The sequence below is a fragment of the Odocoileus virginianus genome, chromosome 7, assembly GCF_023699985.2.
Source record: "Odocoileus virginianus isolate 20LAN1187 ecotype Illinois chromosome 7, Ovbor_1.2, whole genome shotgun sequence".
Classification (NCBI taxonomy): Eukaryota; Metazoa; Chordata; class Mammalia; order Artiodactyla; family Cervidae; genus Odocoileus; species Odocoileus virginianus.
In genome coordinates this window covers 80,559,964-80,583,102 of record NC_069680.1, presented here as the reverse complement: position 1 = coordinate 80,583,102, position 23,139 = coordinate 80,559,964, and the positions used below count along the sequence as shown (strand labels likewise).

General features: G+C 45.7%; 1 protein-coding gene across 1 annotated transcript in view; it reads right to left on the bottom strand.

Moving 5' to 3' along the window:
- Nucleotides 1-885: 885 nt before the first annotated feature.
- Nucleotides 886-23,139, bottom strand: part of NID1 (nidogen 1) — a 92,638-nt gene continuing 70,384 nt past the window's right edge. The window contains exons 13-20 of the mRNA XM_070471050.1: nucleotides 21,715-21,933; nucleotides 19,161-19,333; nucleotides 13,364-13,490; nucleotides 7,952-8,123; nucleotides 6,611-6,768; nucleotides 5,295-5,418; nucleotides 3,934-4,046; nucleotides 886-2,966 (exon numbers count right to left, since the gene is read on the bottom strand). Coding sequence (XP_070327151.1) covers nucleotides 2,845-2,966; nucleotides 3,934-4,046; nucleotides 5,295-5,418; nucleotides 6,611-6,768; nucleotides 7,952-8,123; nucleotides 13,364-13,490; nucleotides 19,161-19,333; nucleotides 21,715-21,933 — 1,208 coding nt within the window. The 3' untranslated portion in view covers nucleotides 886-2,844. The remainder of the gene's footprint in view (nucleotides 2,967-3,933; nucleotides 4,047-5,294; nucleotides 5,419-6,610; nucleotides 6,769-7,951; nucleotides 8,124-13,363; nucleotides 13,491-19,160; nucleotides 19,334-21,714; nucleotides 21,934-23,139) is intronic.

Genomic DNA, 23,139 nt, shown 5'->3' with positions numbered 1-23,139 from the left:
TGAGTGTCTTGGGGCTGGGGAAAGGGGATGGCTGCCACTATTAAGGGGAAGCTGAAACTTACCAGTCTCTTCATCAAACTCTCTCCTGGGTGCTGCAAGCATGCTACTAGACACAAAGTTCTAAAGTAGTTTATTCAGATGGCTCCTGCCAGTTCAGCCATTGTTTTGATAGAGGGGTGGATTCCTAAAGCTTCCTATTGCACCATCTTCCCTGACATCACTTTAATGTATCTAGATTTTATGACCAGAATAAAACACTGGTATTAATATTTAGCCCTAATATAAGTTATCCATCAGTAAGTCCACATCGGCAGGATGTATTAATAACTGATCCCATTGGTGGTGCCGTTTTATAGGCAGGCCCTGACGCACCAGGTCCCTTCTTAACAATGATTGCAACCTCATTCCTGCCAGTTCTGAGCCCCTTTCACTCTGTCCAAGTCAAAGGCCCATTCTCATCCCCCTCAGGGTCAACATAGGTGGAACTACCCTTTGGTGGCAGTTGAGAACAGACCAGGGGGGGTCTCACTCCATGGCCAATGCCAGGAAGATATCTTTGTTCTTTCTGGATATGAAAAGGGCGGGGGGGGTGGGCGGACAGGGAAACACAGTTCATCTTCAGAACTGAACCAGGAAATGCTATTGCCTGTAGCTAAAATTTTTATAAAATATGAAAACAATGTTTAAAAGGGTGAAGTCCATGATAGAATTATTTTAAAGTCAATTATCAGCCCCTAAGTTTGCAGACTCACTTGGGGGAAGAAAAACCATCCCTTATAACACTAGGGGCTAAATAGGTATTGCAGATTATTAAATGACTGTCTTTCCATTGTGAATCTGCCTCCTGAGATTAAGTATCTTCATTCAAACAAGATAAAAAGAGACTTTTTTAACAAAAAAAAGTTTATTTTCTGCACTAAAATTTATACAGCTGTAAACTCAAGGAGTTATCCAATACTTGTACAAATCTGGGGAACAGTTAACAAGCACCTTCAATGGTTTCCACAGTTTACAAATTTACCATTTAAAAATAGTTTAGAATGAATCCAGCAAAATGAATAAAATAGTTATAAACATTATACAAAAATCATGACAAAAACATTTGATATAGAGGATTGGATATGGAATGATAAATAGAAAAGGAAAGTTAAACTAATTTATGTGGTTGGGCTATATAAAAGACTCATGTGTTCCCCAAACCTTGTGATTCTTGGGAATATACTTGCTTCTCAAAACAAACTTCAGTTATTCAAGGAAAGGCTCTTTCCATTCAGGCTCCTATGTGCTGCAGAAAAGAGGTGTGTATAGCGGGGAGTTCAGGGTACTGAGGTTTGCAGATTAGAAGAGGGATATCTTCCTTAAGAAGAAAAACAGGGAAATTGTTACATGTTGTTAGTGTAGAAGTGTCCTCTGGCAAAGAACATACCATTTTTTCCTTGGCATCATTTAAGAGCTTTTCTTATTGCTATTGTTAAATCTTCTCCTTTATCCTTCCTCTTGGGTTTTTTCATTCCTGCTCTTGATCAATCTCTTTGTGATACTTTTCACTGAGTCGTCTCAGTTCCCTTAACCCGATCTTCACCGACTTAAATTCCTTATCCTTAGCTTTCAATTCAAAATTTCTATTCTTTTAGGACTTTGGGAAGCAGTGACCACCCCTCCAAAAAAAAGTAACACTAGCTATATATGGTGAGGAGATGTTTTCTACACAAGCTCTAGAAACATAAATGTGAAATGTGGTGATGGTCCTTTTAATTGCACCAAGGAGCAACAAAGTGTCTGGAGGACTGATATTCAGTTTGGCCTTCCTGGATTGTGTCTTGGGATGAGAATACAGTGAGCAAGGGCCATGGGTGGAGGATCAACAAAGGGCCACAGAGCTCATGGCTGATTGTAGATCGGTGCTCATGGGTGGAGGGCAGACATGAGGGACTACAGGGGTCCCCGGTACCAGTCCCAGCCTGTATCTCAGATGGGTCTCCATGTGGAGGCTGGACACAGGTGGCAGCAGTGGGGCTGTGCTGCCCCAAGAACCAGATGCTACGATCCCAGTGCTTTGGATAAAGAGGAATACTTTGGTAATCTTTGGTATAATTTAAGGCACATCAATAAAATCCCCATCCTCAAATATCTGACTCTGCAACTTGAATTTCTCTGGACACTCTTGATTTAAGCCTTTGACTACCAACAACTACTGCAGAAATGCCAATAACTTATCTGGGAGAGGCTGCTCAGTATCATCCACCAAATACCCATATATCTTTTGGACAGGGTGAGTTTTGGCCAAAAGGCAGGGCTTGCTCACTTCCTGCCTTGGCAGGATGCAGGTGATATAGAACTTCGGGGTTAAATGCTAGGAGTATAAAGAGGGAAATCAGAACACCAAGGAAAACTGTGGGAGAGCAAACTCCCTCTTTCGCTCACAGCCTTGCTGTGTCCAGCAGCTGAAGGAACGATGGGTGTCTCAAAGTGAGGCTGAGCTCGTAAGGCCACAGGAAGTGGGGCAGCTCAGGCCTGGGGAAGCTCTGCTCACCACGGGGGTATGAAGGTTGGGGCCAGTTTCCAGCACCAGGATGGGGCCTATAATCCTCACTCAGGGCTGTATAAGCTAGTCCAAGGGCTGGGACCAGGGAGGCTTTCTTTGTGTAGGAGTAGAGGCTTTCGCCTTCCAGAAGCAAGAGGGCATGTGTTTTGGGTAACAGTGAGGGCAATGCTGTTGGGGCTCAGGCTGGGCTGGACCTGGGCCTGGTGGCCATTTAGCCACCAGGTCAGACAGTTTTCAGTCTGGACCCTTCCAAGAAGGGTGCTGCTGTGAAATACTTTGGAGAGCATGCGAGGAACTCTTCATTTCTGCTCGATACAGTCAACTCCCAGGGTGTTGTCAGGGCAACGGCAGGTCCTGCTTCCCGGGGTGGCCAGGCAGAGGTGCGTGCAGCCGCCATTGTTCACTGAGCAGTAGTTGTGACCTGGAAAAGGCAGAGGTGAGCTCAGCGGTTCAATCAGGTAAGACAGTGACCGCCACACTGGCCCGCTCTTTGGTCTCTGGAGGCCAAGCTTACGGGGGGTCCTGGAGAACAACGAATTTGTATAGAAAATTTAACTCAGCTTATCTCCTGGCTGTTTCCTCATCATTGAGGATGTGCCAAATGTGCCAAAACCTTGATTCCTGATCTGGGGGATATGCAGATTTACCATCAAAGCTATTAGCAAAGCTCAGGGAAGGTTTTTCAGCTCTGGTCATAACATGGAGCTGGAATTTTAAAGCAGAATGTGCTTTCTATCCAGCTTGGCCACTTGACTAGGGGGCAGGAGGGAAGTCAGGAAGGAGGCAGCATAGCATAGACTTTGCAGCCAGGTGCCTAACTTACCCCCATGTCTGCTGCCATGAGCACCGGAAGGGACCGTGTGATTCTGGGCAAGTGGTTTCAGTATCCTCATTTATAAAGTGGGCAAAATAATAACACCTACCTCAGGGCTTTCTTGAGGATTGAGTGAACCAGTGGATACAAAGCACATAGGGACTTCTAATACATGGGATGTACCCAGCACACAGGAAGTATCACATCCATGTTTGCGATTATTATTACTATCAATTATTGTTGCTGCTGTCTGGTCAAATGGATGAACTTTTAAAGCAGGAGAGATCCTAACACTGCTTTTCCTCCTTGGGGCCTGAAGACATTATACTTTTAGACCACTCCAAGAGTCAATACTTTTCCTCACCTTTATCTACTATCCACTTCATTCCCTAACATTTTCTATTGATTCATCTGGTTTACCTACTAATTAATGAAGACCCTTAATGAAATGGACTAGGTCTCACCTGCCCTGTGATCAGGGCTAGCAGAGGCCACACAAGGGGCAGCCAGAGTGTGGGCTCTGAGCCCCAGGGTCCAACCCAGCCCCTGACCACTTAGAGCACAGGTGACTTACCTTCAGGACACTGAGACAGGGCGGAGGTGATGCCATACAGCCGGGTCTGCTTGTGGGGGTGGAAGGAATCCGTCTCTTTGGAAATGGCGAGATCTACAGCGGCCACAGAATTCCTACAGAGTGTCAAAGGATGGAAAGTTAAAACGCATCCAACAGCAGGATTTCCCTGATGGTTCAGTGGATAGGACTCCACTTCCAATGCAAGGGGCGTGGTTTGATCCCTGGTGGGTGAACTAAGATTCCCTCTCACGCTATGCAGCATAACCAAACAAACAAAACCCAAAAATATACTAACAAGAAAAAAACACATCTAATGGCTTGAACTTTTCTCTATAGGGCAACCTCTTTTGTCGCTTGGAGGATAAAGTGAAAGTATTAGTCTCTCAGTCCTGTCTGACTCTTTGTGACCCCATGGACTGTAGCCTGCCAGGCTCCTCTGTCCATGGGATTCTCCAGGCAAGAACACTGGAATGGGTAGCTATTCCCTTCTCCGGGGGATCTTCCCGACCCTGGGGTTGAACCTGGGTCTCCTGCATTGCAGGTGGATTCTTTACCATCTGAGCCCCCAGGAAAGCCCCTGGGGGATAAATTGGAGGCCATAAACCGTTTCCCAGGTGGCTCAGACAGTCAAGAATCTGCCTGCCCATGCAGGAGATGTGGCTTTGATCTCTGGGTTGGGAAGATTCCCTGGAGGAGGAAATGGCAACCCACCCAGTATTCTTGCCAGGGAAATCCCATAGACAGAGAAGCCTGGAGGGCTACAGTCCATGGGGTGGCAAAGAGTCAGACACGACTGAGCACAGACAGACACCAAAAACAGATACACTGGCCTTATTTCCTAGCCATCCCTCCCTCTTCCTGAAGCCTGCAATTCTCTGGCTTCTTAAAGAAAGGACAAAGGTCAGCTAGCTCTGCCCTCTGGCTCTAAATCCCAAGCTGGGATACCCACTTTCTATACTGATGCTCCTGCCACAGCTGCTTGCTTGGTTTAAGCCTACTTTCCTGCAGGAAAGGTCAAGAAGGAACTTTGGGAATACTGCAGTTTAAGAGTTATAATAAAATAGTGGCATGGAGTAGGCATGGTCTCTCCTAGGGAGAGAAGGCACATGCGCAGGACGTCCCCGTTTGTGGACTTGAAGCTGCCCATCCTGGAGCATCCAGATGACACATGGCACCCCCTGCTCCCCGAAGGTCCCTGCCCTCTCCTTCCTCGCCCTCCTCTCTGACAACCAGAGGGTGAGGCAGAGGGGGCATCTCTGGAGGTGGAAGGTCAAGCCAAGAGGCTTCTTGGAAAGGGTGTGGCCTTCAGAGAGGGCAGCAGGGCAGGTCCCCCAGCCCCAGCGCTGCAGCAGCTGACGTACGTCTTCCAGTCTGTGTAGTACAGATTCTTCCCGAAGCTCGTAACCCCAAAAGGATACTGCAGCCCTTCAAGAACCGTGCGTCTGTTGGGCTGACCAGGCTTCAGGCACTCGGCCCGATGGGTGCCTGTGTGGGGTGAGAACAAGTCGTCCATTGTTCACACAAGAAATGGCCCCTTTGTGTCCAAAACCAAAAGCAAGGAGGGCAAGGGTGAGAGTCAGTGTTACAGGCTCAGACCCGAGAGAACACACGATGTGCTCTTCTAACCTGGGAAGTTGTCTGTTCGTCCTCCCTTGCCCCCCTCATTGGTCAGTCCCACCTCCATCCGGTACCCATACCAGGTTCTGATGGGGAGAAGGGAGCCAGAGCAGAGGAAGAGCACCCCGTTTCACCCACTTCTGGAGCAGCCAGGGGCTCAGTAAGAAGGATGCCATCTTCCAGCTCCTGTTCAAATCCCTCCTGCCTCTCTAGACCTACCCTCCCCGCCGCCCCCATTTTCAGAGCCCTCAGAATTGCTAAGCTGCTCCCACTGGGCTAGCAGCTATGCACAGCCGCGCATCAATGCCTGCATTATGACCAAGTTAAGGCTTGAGTTTTCACTTAACTGTGCATGCCTTACTTCCTGCATCTCCCGTGGTACCTGACAGTGTCTAGAACAAAGGAGGAACTCAACAGAGACTGGATGGATGATTGACATTCTTTCCCAACTGAGCATCTGGCCCACATCAGGGGCACCCCAAATCTGCCCAGGCAGGAGCACACATTGGGGCTGCCTTACTTTATCTTCCTTGGCTTCAAGTGCTGCCTTAGCCCTGCTTGGGGACAAGCAGGAGCTACAAAAAATGTAAGTCATGAATTGCTTAATAGGTACCAGGATAAGGACAGGCTCTGGGGGTCAGCAAACTTTTTCTTAAAGGGCCAGATAGTAACTATTTTAGGTTGTGCGGGCCAAGAGATGAAATCAAGGATATTATACAAGCATTTGTATAAGCTTTTAAAATGTAACATTTAAAAATGTAAAAACCTTTTACAGCTCCCAGGTTATACCGAAACAGGTGGTCAAACCATTTGGCACAAGGCTGTAGTTTGCTGACCCCTGACCTGAAAGATTGAGAATACTCCCTGGACTACAGCAAGCTGAGGGAAACAGCTTCAGAGCAAAGACATGCAGCTGGTGTTTGTGCAGAAAAAAAGCAATTATCTTATTCCTTATTCCCCACAACAGCTACTCTTGATAGTACAGTGGGTAACAATGATTATTTGGTAAAAAACGAAGCCCTGTTCCAACCCAGGAGCCAGGCCCGGGGCTTTCTGTCACCTGCATCCACCCAGCAGAGCTGAGACGAGTAGGCGTCGAAGGTCAGCCCGTTGGGCAAGCCCAGGTCATCCTGCACCAGGATCCTCCGGTTTGTGCCATCCATGTAGGAAGTTTCAATTTTGGGGTTATCTCTGTTCCAATCTGTCCAATAAAGATTCCTGGAGGAAAAGCAAGTGAGAGGGGAAGAGAAACAATGAAGATGCATAAGAAAAAGTTCAGTTAAAGGCACTTAAAAAGAACCTATGATAGGGAATTCCCTGGTGGTCCAGGGATTAGAACTTTGCATTTCCACTGCAGGGGGCTTGAGTTCAATACCTGACCAGGGAATTAAGATCCTGCAGATCATGCAGTGCGACCAAGAAATTCAAAAATAAAATAAAAATTAATGGCTATAAAGGATCTGGAGGTGCCAAGACACATTGCCTTTGTAAAGACCCTTCTATTTAGTTTTTCACTTGAATCCTGTTACTAACAACTTCACTTCCCTGAAATATAACTGACATATCTCAATGAAACTGTTTTTAAAAAATAGAGCACCATAACTGACATAAACACATGGGGATTCTCATATGCTGTCAGCACACAGGAAGGCACAGCAGACCGAGAGGATGAAGCCCAGAAGCAATGCTGGCAGGAGAAGTGGTCAAGGCACCTGAAATTAGAGAGGCAGCCAAATGGCCACAGAACAAGAGATGTGGCCTCATGTCAAAGCATCAAGGAGACATGGGCCTAGGGTGTAAGACTCAGAGCCTGCAGTGAGGGAAAAAATGTGCTCACAAAACCCCTGGGGAGGGCCTCCAAGGTGTTCATGCTGGGTTGGGCCCCAGGAAGGAGCCCCAGGGGGACATTGATGCTACCTTGATATTCTTCTGCGGTTGATACAACTCAAATATTTGATTAACATTCAATCCAAGTGGAAATATCCAATTTCTGAGCTGTCAACTTACAAAGCTCTTGGTAAAAGATCTGAAAGTGGAACATGGTACTGAGTTCATGATTCCGGTGGACTGTAATAAATGTTCTGGCTTCACCTCAGATATCTATAAGCCACCAACTGTGGACTCATTCATCCTAAACTCATTCACTTCAGGAGAGCAGTGCTGGAGTTACAGTCAAACTCTGAGAATATGCACAAGGGCAGATGCAAATAGAATAGACACACACAGAGATTTATACAAAGATACCCTTTCACAGGGGCTTCCCTGGTGGCAAGACGCTCAGGAGGGCAACCCACCCAGTATCCTTGCCTGAAGAATCCCAAGGACAGTGGAGCCCAGCGGGCTATAGTCTACAGGGTCACACAGAGTTGGACACGACTGAAGCAACTAAGCATGCACGCACCCTCTCACAGAATCTGCCGCGATGCCTCTGGGATTCACCAAATCAGTCTCAAACAGCACGCGACGCTGGGTCCCATCTAGCTTCGCAACTTCTATCCGATCCAGGTGAGAATCGGTCCAGAAGATGTTGCGCCCAAGGTGGTCAAGAGCAATGCCTTCAGGGCTTCCAAGATCTAGAAGCAAACACCGAACATTGTTGTTTTTTTTTTTTAAACGAGTAAGATGAAGTTTTTCTGATTATTCAGTGCTATTTCATTTGGCATCCAACCCTTGCACTTTGAGAAAACCAATGGGAGTGTTAAATGCTTGTTAAGATAAATAACACTTAGTGACAAATGTTACACTGCTACTCATTCTGTGTACCATACTGCGAATCCAACCCATAAGGATGCTGAAGCTGTGGCCCTGCCTTCAAGGAGCCCACAACCAATCACAATTCAGACCGAGTTCCAGGTTCTATGGGAGCATGGAGGAGGAACGCTGGACTTAGCCTGGGGAGACCAAGGAACACTTCCTGGGGTGGGGGGGGAAATACCTCATAAGGCTGGCTACTGCAGGAACAACAGGGGTTTCTCAGGCAAAGATCCTGGTAAAAGTTTTCCAGGTAGTGAGACTAGCACACTGATATAAAGGAAGAATGGATATGGCATGAAGTATACGATGTTATTCTATGTGGCTGGAGACCCTGAGGGTGGAGGGTGGCAGAGATGAAGTTAGGATGCCTGTGTTAACAAGCTTAGAGCTTATCTCTTGTGTAAAGGGGAGGCATAGGAAGATCTAAAGATGGGGAATGGACAGACTTATCTTATTCATCAACAGGGAAAAAGGTCGTTTCTAAGAAATAATACATGCAAGAAATCACAGCTGTTATTACTTTCATACAAGTGTTAAGAGTACAAAGAAAGGGTATCAGTGTTGCAAATAACATCCCAGAACTCTTTACTAGGCTCTAAGCAACTGATTTTCAAGCCAGGGGTTGCTGCAGTATAAGCTAATTGCAATGGGAGCCTTTAGCACCCACCAAACCTAACCAGGAGTTCAAGATTTCAATGGTTTCCTGACTATAAATACAACCAAATTAAAAGCTAAAACCCTACCGGGGTTTTACTGGGGTCACCTTGGACTCTCTCCCCTCTGCTGATTATAGAGCTGAAGGTCATTTAGTACGGCTGGAAGTGGAAACAGGAAGGGGAAGAGGCAAGGATGGAGCTACCCTGCCCCAGGGACCTGGTATGAAACCATCCCTGCAGCTCTGTGTTCTTTCAACAGAGAAGCAGGCCCGACCCTCAGCCCCCTCCACGTCAGCTTTCACTAAACTCCTAAGAGATCATGACTATGAATGATGGAAACATCTAAGCCCCCTTGAAGGACTTCCACCAGAGAAAGCTTATTAAGAGTTAGAAACAAGCGTTTCTAATTCTCAACAAGGTCTTCATTATTTCAACCCAAAGCAAAGATTTATAAAGTACAACAAACTGGTTCCAAATCTGGAAAGGAGTATGTCAAGGATGTATATTGTCACCCTGTTTATTTACATTATATACAGAGTACATCATGCGAAATGCCAGGCTGGATGAAGCACAAGCTGGAATCAAGATTGCAGGGAGAAATAGCAATAACCTCAGATATGCCGGTGATGCCACTCTTATGGCAGAAAGCGAAGAACTAAAGAGCCTCTTAATGAAAGTGAAAGAAGAGAGTGAAAAAGCTGGTTTAAAACTCAACACAGAGAAGGCAATGGCACCGCACTCCAGTACTCTTGCCTGAAAAATCCCATGGATGGAGAAGCCTGGTGGGCTGCAGTCCCTGGGGTCGCTAAGAGTCAGACACGACTGAGCGACTTCACTTTCACTTTTCACTTTTACGCATTGGAGAAGGAAATGGCAACCCACTCCAGTGTTCTTGCCTGGATAATTCCAGGTACCAGGGAGCCTGGTGGGCTGCCGTCTACGGGGTCACACAGAGTCAGACATGACTGAAGCGACTTAGCAGCAGCAAAACTCAACATTCAGAAAACGAAGATCATGGCATCCGGTCCCATCACTTCATGGCAAATAGATGGGGAAACAATGGAAACAGTGAGACTTTATTTTGGGGGGCTCCAAAATCACTGCAGATGGTGACTGCAGCCATGAAATTAAAAGATGCTTGCTCCTTGGAAGAAAAGCTATTATCAACCTAGACAGCATACTAAAAAGCAGAGACATTACTTTGCCAACAAAGGTCTGTCTAGTCAAAGCTATGATTTTTCCAGTAGTCATGTATGGGTGTGAGAGTTGGACTATGAAGAAAGCTGAGTGCCAAAGAATTGATGCTTTTGAACTGTGGTGTTGGAGAAGACTCTTGAGAGTCCCTTGGACTGCAAGGAGATCCAACCGGTCCATCCTAAAGGAACTCAGTCCAGAATACTCATTGGAAGGACTGATGCTGAAGCTGAAGCTCTAATACTTGGGTCACCTGATGCAAACAACTGACTCATTTGAAAGACCCAGATGCTGAGAAAGATTGAAGGTGGGAGGAGAAGGGGACGACAGAGGATGAGATGGTTGGATGGCATCACTGACTCAATGGACATGAGTTTGAGTAAACTCCGGGAGTTGGTGATGGACAGGGAGGCCTGGTGTGCTGCAGTCCGTGGAGTCACAAAGATTTGGACACGACTGAGCGATTGAACCGACTGAAAATATTTCCCACATCCCTAGAGGGAAAGGGACGGTGAGACTGACCTCCAAAGACTCCTTCCGACCTTCAGACAAAATCAGAAGAAATCATTCTGGGGTATATTTAGAACAAGTACATCCTGTCTGAGAGGCATGGGCTATTCGGACATGGTGGGACCAGGGAAGACTGTTTAACAAGAGTATCTTTACAAGTTCCTGGAAGGAACTCCATGCCAATTGTCTCTTTAGAAATAGTCTGGTCTTGACGTCAAACCCATGAGCAACCAGAACTCCTCCCCCAACCAGAAAAATACTTCTTTATGGGCTAAGGAGCCAAAGGAAAGGCCTGGAAAACCTCATCCTTTCCTGTGAGTCAGGGCAAGATGGGAAAATTGCAGGGCAATATATTCCACACTGATTATATCAAAAGGAAACAGATGATGATATTTATTAAAGATATCTGGTTAGGACTTTAACTCAAGGAAAAACAGAGAAACCCAGGACTCAGACATTATGAAATTAGGAAGAAAAAGAAAAGATACCCACTGCCATTTTCACTCACTAGGAATATACCATGATGAAAATGTAAGTGGAAGTTTCTTTCTCTTTTTTGAAATTAAAAAGACAATGTATTCCTAGTGATCTTTCTTCTACAAAGATCACATTCTGATTTAATTCTGTGTTTTCCCAGTGGGCTTTTGTCTGGAATGTTTCTTACTGGTCTTAAAGCTTTCTTGAATCATTATCAGTTCCAAAAACAACAGGAAATAGCAAACATGACCTACTCCCCACTTCCTGTGGGTTTTGAAGTCAAATTACAGATAATAGCAACATTTTCAACAGCATTAAGATGCAAAAAGGCATCTTCAAACTTCTATTCATTAGAAACTTCATTCTACTGATTAAAGCAAGCCATGAAAACTAGCAGACATTATTTAAATAGCACATTGGCTTCCAGAAAAGGATTTGAGGTCTGTGTCCATAGTCGACATGTTTAACTCAACCTCAGCTTAATTCCTGCTATACTATCTCTTATGAAGGAGCCAAGGAAGGAAAAATATACCCCAGAGGCTGTTCCACAGGCACAAGGGCCTTTCTGACGTTATCAAAAGTGGTTATGGAGACATTAAATTAGAAAAGCTACACTTAGCCCTTGGAAGAAAAGCTATGACAAACCTAGACAGCGTATTAAAAAACAGAGACATCACTTTGCCGACAAAGGTTCATCTAGTCAAGGCTTTGGTTTTTCCAGTAGTCATGTTCAGATGTGAGAGTTGGACTATAAAGAAGGCTGAGTGCCAAAGAACTGACACTTTTGAACTGTGGTGCTGGAGAGGACTCTTGAGAGTCCTTTGGACTGCAAGGAGATCAAACCAGCCAATCCTAAAGGAAATCAACCTGAATGTTCATTGGAAGGACTGATACTGAAGCTGAAGCTCCAAAACTTTAGCCACTTGATGCTAAAAGCAGACTCATTGGAAAAGACCCTGATGCTGGGAAAGACTGAAGGCAGGAGGAGAAAGGGACGACAGAGGATGAGATGGTTGGATGGCATCACTGACTCAATGGACATGAGTTTGAGTAAACTCCAGGAGATGGTGAGGGACAGGGAGGCCTGGCATGCTGCAGTCCATGGGGTTGCAAAGAGTCAGACACAACTTGGCAACTGAACAATAACACTCAGCCCCAAGCATCAGTAAAAAGAAATACCAAAGAGGCTCAAATATTTTAAAGAGCCTTGCTTTTTCCCCCAAGCCAGGAAGTCCTTAAAGATGTAACTTTGAGTGTTTTGCAGAGAAAACAAGATGATTTTACACAGCACATATCACTGGCATGGCAATGTCTTTTGATTGAAACTATCTGCAAGGCAGCAGGTTAAGTCACAGACTTAGCAATGTGCAATATTTGACCTTTTCAGTAAAGGAGAATTTTTACAGGCCCTTGGACGTTTTGTCATAATGGACTTGAATCTTGATAAAACATATCCACTTAAAATAGTCTTGATTTGTTGAAGGTAGGCATTAAAATAATAGAGTCCTTGGCTTAAATTGGCACCCATAAGTTAAGGAATTGAGGTTAAATGTTGAGGGGTAGGCTGTGCCAAACTGTCACGTGGTTTATCATTAGTGATACAACAAAAGCAGAAATGTCTGTAAAAGTTCAGCCTGACATGCTGCACTCCTCTGGCAATCTGAGCAAGGTCCAGTGAGGGTGAGATGGAAGAGAGGAGACCCACCCCACCAAAAGGTCACAGGTTGAAATGATAACCCTTCAACTTGAAAACTGTCTTGGGAATAGACTCACCTCTCAAGGACAGTATTTGCCAATATGCTTGTGACCCTCCCATCTTTATGATTTTTCTGTTTTTTGCCTAATGGACCACCCCATGGGGCAGACAGTCTGAGAATCAACTCTAGGCTCAGTAGCCAGAGGGAGACGCATATATCCAAACTGGATGGTTGAGTTTAGCCTTTATTATTCCTTAAAATGGGCTACATAAGCTTTCGGGGACAGGCAAGGACACTTACCCTGCTGTAATTTAGCACCACATCCCAGCTAAGATGTTCATGATCTAGTGATGAGTCCTTGGAGGACTGTTCAGAGAAGGCTAGAAAGGGTGATGTTTGAGCCCGAGAACCCAGTCCATCTCCGATCACATATCCTGCAAGCAACTAAACACCGCACAATTCTGCTCTCTCCCCCAGGAGCCACGTGGGCTACTAAAAGCAAAACCAACAATGATGCTTGCTCACCTTGTCGAATGATGGTGGTTGGCTCTCCACCATGCAGACTGGCTCTCCCGATGGAAGGCTGACTGATGTCGGTCCAGTAAACCATCTTGTCCACACAGTCGAAGGCCAGTCCAATGATGACTTTGTCCTGGAAGTGCAGACCAGTGGTGAGAGTGGTCCATGTACTAGTGCCTCATGATAGTAGGAATCTTTCATGTGCTTACAGGCATTTGGACACCTTTCAAAATGAAGTGTCTTCAAGTCTTTTGTTCATTTTTAAAATTAAATTATTGAGTGGCAGGAGTTCTTTACAAACTTCAGATAAAAATCTGTTGTCATATGTAAGTCTGTATATTTATGGGGCTTCCCAGGAGGCGCTAGTGGTAAAGAACCCATCTGCCAATATAGGAGACGTAAGAGACATGGGTCTGATCCCTGGGTCAGGAAGATCCCCTGGAGAAGGGCATGGGAACCTGCCTCAGTTTCTCTTCAGTTTCATTCTCTTAAATAATGTTTTTTGGGAGCAAAAGTTTTAAATTTTTGTAAAGTCCAATTTATTATTCTTTTATGGATAATGCTTTTTGTATATTATCTAAGAAACCTTAACTGAAGATCATAAAAAAGAAATAAAACATGCAAATATTGGAAAGGAAGAAGTAAAATCACTCTATTTTAAGACAATGTGATTATTTATGTAGAAACTCCTAGGGAATCTATACTAATATTTTAATTAATAATTGAATCTAGCAAGGTTGCAGGATCCAAGATCAACAGAAAACTGTATTTCCACATATCAGCAAAAAGTAGAATTTTAAGATAATAATGTTTGCAGTAGCAACAAACCAAAATGTTTTAGACTGAGTACTATAAAACATTGCATAGCAAAGTCAAAGAAGATGCAAATAAATGAAAAGATGTTAGTTTAGTGGATCAAGAGGTTTAACACTGCTAACATGTTAATTCTCTCTAATTAAGCATTAAAGATCCAATGCTATCTATATCAAAATCTGAGAAGGCTTTTCTTTCCTTCCTTTTTTTTTTTTAACTTTTGAGGGGCACTTTTTATTATAAATTTAATATGGTTGATTAATGAAAAAAATTTTTTTTTCCCTTCCTTTTTTAAAAGTAGAAACTTACAAGCTCACTCCAAAATGTATGTGGAAACTTAAAGTAAAGACCTTGGACACCATAGAAGTGGAAGACCAGGAAGATGTTTTAGGGGAGATCTAGAGTTATCAACAAACACTTCCCCTTCAGAGGTCAGGTCATAAAGGACACAGAGACCCTTACCTTACACCATATACAAAAATAAGCTCAAAATGAATCAGAAACCCAAATGTAACAATTAAAACTATAAATCTCTTAGAAGAAAACATGGTTAAAAGCCTCATAATGTTGGATTTGACAATAATTTCTTGGCTATGACATCAAAAGCAAAAGACAGATAAATTGGATCTTATCAAAATGGAAAACTTTTGTTCAGTAAAAGATACAGTAAACAAAGTGAAAAGTTAACCAACTCATGGAAGGTGAGGAAATATTTGCAAATCATGTATCTGATGAGGGGCTGATAAAATATATAAAGAACTCCTATAGCTCAGTAACAACAAAATAACCCAACCACAAAATGGGCAAAGGATATGAACAGATATTTTTCCAAAGAAGATATATAAGTGGCCCTTAAGCATATGAAAAGATGCTAACAAAGGTCCATCTAGTCAAAGCTATGGTTTTTTTCAGTAGTCATGTATGGATGTGAGAGTTGGATTATAATGAAAGCTGAGTGCCTGAAGAATTGATGCTTTTGAACTGTGGTGTTGGAGAAGACTCTTGAGAGTCCCTTGGACTTCAACAAGATCCAACCAGTCCATCCTAAAGGAAATCAGTCCTGAATACTCATTGGAAGGACTGATGCTGAAGCTGAAACTCCAAAACTTTGGCCACCTGATGCAAAGAGCTGACTCATTGGAAAAGACCCTGATGCTGGGAAAGACAGGAGGAGAAGGGGATGACAGAGGATGAGATGGCTGGATGGCATCACTGACTCAATGGACATGAGTTTAAGTAAGCTCTGGGAGTTGGTGAGGACAGGGAAGCCTGGCGTGCTACAGTCCATGGGGTTGCAAAGAGTCAGACATGACTGAGTGACTGAACTGAAGTGAACTGAACTGAACATCCCTAATCATTGTCAATGTGAAGTGAAAGTCGCTCAGCTGTGTCCGACTCTTTGCAACCCCATGGACTATATATATAGTCCATGGAATTCTCCAGGCCAGAATACTGGAGTGGATAGTCTCTCCCTTCTCCAGGGGATCTTCCCAACCCAGGGACTGAACCCAGGTCTCCCACATTGCAGGTGGATTCTTTACCAGCTGAGCCACAAGGGAAGTCCAATAATACTGGAGTGGGCAGCCTGTCCCTTCTCCAGGGATCTTCCTGACCCAGGGATTGAACTGGGGTCTCCTGCACTGCAGGTCGATTCTTTACCAACTAGAGAAATGCAAATCAAAATCACAAAACACCACTTCACACATATTAGTATGGCTACAATGAAAAAGACAGAAAATAATAAATGTTAGCAAAGTAGCAGGGAAATTTGGAATTTTTGTGCTCTGGTGGTGGAATGCAAAATGGTGCAGTTGCTAAGGAAAACAGTATGGCAATTCCTCAAAAAATTAAAAATAGAATTACCATGTAATTCCATGTCTGGTTTATTTCTAAAAGAAGTGAAAGTAAGGACTTGAACAGATGCTTGTAAACCCATGTTTATAGCAACATTATTCACAAAGCCAGAAAGTAGAAGCAGCCCAAGTTCTCCACTGATGAACAGATAAACAAAATATGAAATAGCCATATGATGGAGTATTACTCAGTCATAAAAAGGAAGGAAATTCTGACACACGTCACAATATGGATGAAATCTGAAGATATCATGTGAAGTGAAGTAAGCCAGTTACAAGAGAGCAAGCACTGCATGACTCCACTAAGAGGTGTTTCCCTAGAACAGGCTAATTCATAGAGACAGAAACTAGAATGAGGTTGCAGAATGGATCCAGAATTTCAGTTTGGGACAATGGATGGTGATGACAGTGGTATTTAATGCCATTGAGTGGTGGCATTAGGTACAGCTAAACGAAAATACCTAGATGGTTAAAAACAGATAGCTAGATAGAGGTATCCATAAGTGGATAGATAAATGACTGATAGATAATAGATAGGAAAGACACAGTGAATATTGTTGTTTCAGCACCTTCCCCTCCACTGATCACATCTCAGTTTCCTGCTTTTCATAGCCTCATTTGACACTTAAGCCTCTCCCCTTGGTGTTGGGGGAAAATGGCTTTCCCATGGAATTGAACCCACTCCTACCACCTGGGAGTATGTGCTAGTGGATACAAAAGAAGAACAATGATTGACCCTTGAGGGATTTATGCTTCAGTGAAGCAAGGGGAAATCATAAAGATCACTTATGCATTCCTTCAGTAAATACTTTTAAACTGCCCAACACTGGGGTCTGGAAACACCATTGTGAAACAAATACCTCCATGAAAGAGACAGACAATTTCTGGTCTTGGTGTGCCTACATTCTTTTTTTTTTAATTGGGGTATAGTTGCTTTACAATGCTGTGTTAGTTTCCGCTATACAACAAAGTGAATCAGCCATATGCGTACACCTATCTCCTCTCTCTTGGACCTCCCCCCTACCCACCCCCTCTAGGTCATCACAGCACTGAGCTGAGCTCCCAGTGCAAGACAGCACAGTTCCTATTAGCTACCTGTTTTACACATGGGAGTGCACATGTCAATCCCAATCTCCCAGTTCATCTTACCTGCCACACCCCCACCCCCACCCCCGTCCACCCATCCGTTCCCTATGTGTGCGTCTCTATTCCTGTGTTGCAAACAAGTTCATCTGTACCATTTTTCTACATTCCACACACATGCTTTAGTATATGATACTTGTTTTTCTCTGACTTATTTCACTCTATATGACAGACATTAGGTTCATCCAGGTCTCTATTCTTGGTGGGAAGAGATACATGAGATATAGAACATGTACCCTGATATACAATGTATTGAGTGGTGCTGAGTGCTTGCTGAAAGACAGAGACGGGTGACTGGAGGCTGCAGCCTGAACAGGGCAGCCAGGACAGGCTTCTCCCGGAAGTGATACGCAGCAGAAATTTGTGTAATGCACATGTGGCTGTGTCTATGCACATGTGAACGGTGCAATGTACCTGTGAACCGTGCAAGTGTCTAGAGTGAGAAAACTCCAGGCAGGGGACAGCAAACGCAAATGCCCTGAGGTGCACGTGGGTGTGGTGAGTTGGGGATCAGCCGGAAGGCGAGGGCTGCAGCCAGTGAGTGAGGTGTAGCTGGAGGAAATGGGGTTGGGACAGGTAGCCAAAGGCCATGAAAAGAACTGATTTTTTTTCTTCCTCTGGGTGAAGGGGGAATCCATCAGAGGGCTTTGTGCTGGGGAAGAACAATCAAGGCTGCTTTGCAAGGGGCTTTTGAAAAGCATTTTTTACCATGGATGGACCTAAAGATTACCATCTCTAGTAAGTTAGTAAGCCAGAAAGAGAAAGACAAATACCATATGACATTACTCACATGTGGAATCTAAAATATGACACAAATGAGCTTATCTATGAGACAGACGGAGACAGAGAACAGACTTGTGGTCATCAAGGCAGTGGGGTGTGGAGGGGTAGGAGTGGGAGTTCGGGATTAGTAGATGCAAACTACTGTGTAGAGAATGGATAAACAACAAGGTCCTACTGTATAGCATAGGGAACGACATTCAATATCCTGTGATAAACCATAAAGGAAAAGAATGTGAAAAAGAATGTATATATATGTGAGTGTGTGTGTGTGTGTGTGTAACTGAGACACTATGGTATACAGCAGAAATTAACACAACATTGTAAATCAACTATACTTCAATAAAATAAAATTTAAAAAAAGAAGCATTTTTACTTTGCAGACTTTCTTTGACTTTGGCCAAAAAGAAGAGGGGGTGTGGCAGTGTGTGGCATCTGTGATATGGAGATTGATGCAGGCAGCAAAGACAGGGAAGTGGGGAAGGAAGATGAGAAGAAAGCAACATTTCTATCCAGAATTTTCAAGAAGGCTCTACAACCAGCACTGAGGGGCGACGAGGATTTCTGCTGGACTTTCATCTCCAAGGCCTGATGGACCACTTGCTGCTACTTCTCCCCTCCTCAGAGGACCCTGACGGCCCACCACTGTCCTGGCACCCCTTAAGTCCACAGTCAGAAGCCTCCACCAGGACTTAAGTTTGGTTTTCTGGCAGAAGGTCAGGATCCCAGATAAAACAGTATGTTCTCAGAAGTGTCCGACCTCTATCTAATGGACAAAAATTCCCCAGCTCACAAAATGCATCTTTGAAGCTTTGAAAAGCTCTGGTTACTGCCTCCAGGCAGACATGAGGATCTTGTTTGAGTGGCTGCCAAAAGATGAGTCACTTTGTGGATTTAGCAGGGGTGGTGAGATCAAATCTGGCAGATGCGTGCAGATAAGATATAGCAAGCGCAGGTGACGCCCTCCACTAGGGCTCAGATTCCAAAGTGGTCTCTAGCAGGCACTCCGTTTTCTGTTCCCACCTTGAATCTCCTGGGGGGAGGGGAGGGGACTTGGGAATAAAGTGATCCTATTTAGAGGTGGACACCCAGGGTCACACAGAATGAAGAGGCCCTGGGTCCAGGGATCTAGTCCCGGCTAGATCACACCCGGCTTGTGGCTCCAGGCCACGGAAGCAGAAATCGTCACGAAAGTGCCATCAGCCAACACTTACCGGGGTGTGAAGCAGTGTCTTGGCTTCTGACTTGGTCATGGTGCTTCCCTCCAGGGGAAGATGCTCTATCTTCCCTGTCTGGGCGAAGAGTAGGTGGGTCCCAGGAGGCAGGGGGATCACAGCAGTAGGAACTGGGGGTCCGTGGTGAACTGGAGGAGCCACTGTACTCAGACCTGGGTGGCAGGAGATGGCATTGAGCGAGGCCCATATGCAGCAGGAATGCACAAACACACGTGTGTGGGCAATGCAGGGACTCACACACGTGCACCCACACACCCGGTCATGTCACCTTCTCGGCACCACAAACTGCACAGTCACATATGCCTATTAATATCTGAGAGCACAAGGAGCAGAAAGACTGCAGCCGATCAAAGGGCATTTGTGATGAAGATGACACAGGGCTTGAGTATAACATTAAACGTCAAGTGGAAAAAATGGCTCAGCCTCCCCCTTAATGGAACTAACCTGGCTAAGGATGCCCTGCCCTGGACGCTGGGCATTCAGGCTGCAGCAGCGATCCAAAACAAGGCCAACAGAAGAAACCGCGAAATCCTGGCCTCAGGGAACTCGCACCCCCATGGGAAGCTGCTGAGCATTTCCATGCCCAGTGGACTTGAAAGTCTAGGCAAGTCCATCAGAGTGGACTTGCCCCACTCACCCACGGGGGGCAGGAGGGTCTCAGGCCCCACAAGCAGGAACACAGTCCTTCTGGAGTTTCCAGGAAAAAACGAGGGGCGAGGCTCATCCTCCCTGAGATGCAGCCTTGCCTCCTCCCCGCTGACCTGCGTGTCCAGCAAAGCTCTGGTTCACCTGACGGGAGAAGGTCCCAGGAGGGGATAGGCTCCCTGTGCTGAGGGTAAGGAACACGCGGTGGGTGCTGGGAAACCTGGGTCCCTGACCCGGTCCTGCCACTCACCATGTGGACACATTACAGACCTCTGCAGTGAGAGGGCAGAACCAGGTCATGGCCAAGCTCATTTTCAGTTCTTTTCTCTGGCCCATCGTGCCTGTTAGACCCACTCAGTGACATAAACCAATCTGGTGGAACTTTTTAATATCTCTCGAATCTATCCCTCCAAACACACTGCCTGTACTTCAGGTCAACCCTCGCCATTTCTCACCTGGATTAACTGTAAATACTGCAGCAGCCCCCACCTCCCCATGGCCACGGTCTCATTCCTTCCTCTCAGCTTTTCTAAAACTGAAACCTGGTCACACCAGCACCTGCTCAAAACCCTTCCTGGGCTCCCCCCTGCCCTCAGAATCAAGCCAGATGCCTGAGCAGAGCCTCTGATGTCTTCACTTCCACTCTGCTGCCCCAGCATGGGACACAAACTCCTGATGGCTTCCTTCCTGTCCCTCAACCTGTCCTGCCACCTGGAGCACAGATCTCCTCAATCCCACTTCCCCAGTGCGGGTGACTCTGGTCCTTTCAAAACCTTGGGTCAGGCGGTATTGCCTGCAAAGCCTTCTCTGGCCAACCCACTACCCCCCCAAATCAGGGACACCGGGGTCCTTGGTCTGCCTCTCTCTAGGGGTTCCTTTCCCTACCCTGCCTCTGTTTGCCTGTCCCCTGAGGTTCTAGGGCCCACACTGGGGCCTTTCCCTCTGAGGATCCCTGCAAGACCACGGCATCTGACACACCAGGTTAATGCTGGCCGGGGGGCGGATAATGAAGTTTGTGAGTGATTCCTTCTTAGCAGCTCTGGGAAACTATCTGGTAGGGGATCAATTTATGATTATTGGCTATCTGGTGAATGGAGATGTCAGGAATGATTATATTCTATTTTGGTAACTTGTGATAATTAGCATTTGCTACATCTGGGACTGAATTTTAGAGCTGAAAAGCATCCTAGAGATTATTTTGCTCAAGTGTGATGTTGAAGCCAAGGAGGCCAAGCCTCAGGCAAGTGTCTGTCCAGTGTCACACAACCTGGCCCAGTCCCAGCTGGGGCCTTCCTACCATCACGGGCTGTCGCAGACCCAGCTGGCAGAAACCGTTGTGGCTGTTGGTTCCTGGCATCATTACAAATGGATCAAGTACCTAAAGGTCCAGGCACAACCTTGCAGGAGGCCGGTGTGACAGAAGGAGAAGAGCTCCACGCCTGAGTGACATGGTGCTGAGGAGGGGCTCTGGTTGGTCTCTCCCATCCCTGCCACGCCCCAGCACAGACCACTGCAAGGCCAGGCTGCCCAGGGCAGGGTTTGCCCGCAGGAGCCCCAAGCACACAGACACTCTCTGCTATCAATCGCAGTCTTATCCAGCAGGCCCGGCCCATCATTTGCACAAGACAGGTTTGCACCAAAAAGGAAAAGATAAAGGGGGAGAGGAGGGTGAGGGAAGTGGGGAGAGAGATGGTGAAGGGGTGTGAGTGATAGGGAGATGGAAAGCGGGGCAGAGGGGAGAGAGGAAGGGAGGGGACAGGCTTCAAGTCAGTGGAGCAGGTCAGGATTCAGGGCAGGCAGAGAGCGCCAACTGTGCCCCAGGCAAGGGTCCCCAGCACTGCTTGCGGCCGCCCGGCCGCCCTGCCCCCAGCGCGGCTCTCCGACTTACACGGTGGCCTCATCCCGGGCCTCGTCCGGGTCCCCTGCACCTCTCGGCCGTCGCGGTCCACACACCAGCAGTAGCCAGTGCTGCCGTGGCACTGCATGGGCGCGTAGTGTCCGTGATCGTCACACTCGGGGACGAAGAGCCCAGGCGGCCGGGGCCGCTGGGAGTCCACCGCCCCAAGGATGTGTTCCCGCTCACGCTGGCATCGGGTTTTCTCCACTTCTGTCCGAGAGAGGGGCAAAAGGAGGGTCGTCAGTTCAAGCCCCTGCATCCAACTCGGAACCTGGGGAGCTGCCTGGTCATTGCCCCATTTTGTTTTATTAATTTTTAAAAATTTTTTGTTCACCTTTATTGAAGGATGTTTATTGACTTACAATATTCTATTAGTTTCAGGTACATGACAATAATTCAAAATTTTTATAGATTATACTCCTTTTAAACTTATTATAAAATGTTGATTTTATTCTCTGTTGTTGCTGTTGTTTTTCAGTCGCTCAGGCGTGTCTGACTGCGACACCATGGACCGTGGCCCACCAGGGTCCTCTGTCCATGGGGTTTCCCAGGCAGGAATACAGGAGTGGGTTGCCATTTCCTCCTCCAGGGGATCTTCCCGACCCAGGGATCGAACTTGAATATCCTTCTTGGCAGGCAGATTCTTTACCACTGAGCCACCCCAGAAGCCCTATACTCCCTATGCTGTGCAACATATCCTTAGAGCTTATTTAAAAATTTTTTTTAATTTAATTTTTACTGTATATTGGAGTATAGTTGACTTACAATGTCGTGCTGGTTTCAGGTATACAGCTAAGTGATTATACATATACATACACATATGTGCATTCTTTTTCAGGTTCTTTTCCCATGGAGGTTATTACAGTGTATTGAGCGGACTTCCCGGTGCTCTACAATAGGCCGTGCTGATTATCTTATACATAGAAGTGTGTATATGTTAATCCCAGATGTTTTATTAATTAAAAATTTTAAACATCATTATTAGTTAGTGGACTTAACAGTCAAGAAGAGTATGTCCACATTTTCTTTTCCTTTCTAGGCCATTTTATTTTTTCAGTTTTGAAAAACTGAGGCAAAATTGACATAACATATAATCTACCATTTTACAATGAACAATTCAGGGGTATTTAGTGCAGTCACAACGCGGAGGGACCACCACCTCCCTCTAGTAGTAGCAGCACATTTTCCTTACCTCAAAAGGAAATCCCAGATCTATTAAATAGTTGTCTCCACTTCCTCCTTCCTTCCAGCCCCTGGCAACCACAAGTCTGCTTCTGTCTCTATGGATTTACCTATTTTGGTTCGTTCTCATAAATGGAATCTTACAATAAGTGACCTTTTGTGTCTAGCTGCTTTCACTCAGCAGGATGCTTTCAAGGTTCATCCACATTGTAGCCATGTAACAGTACTTAGTTC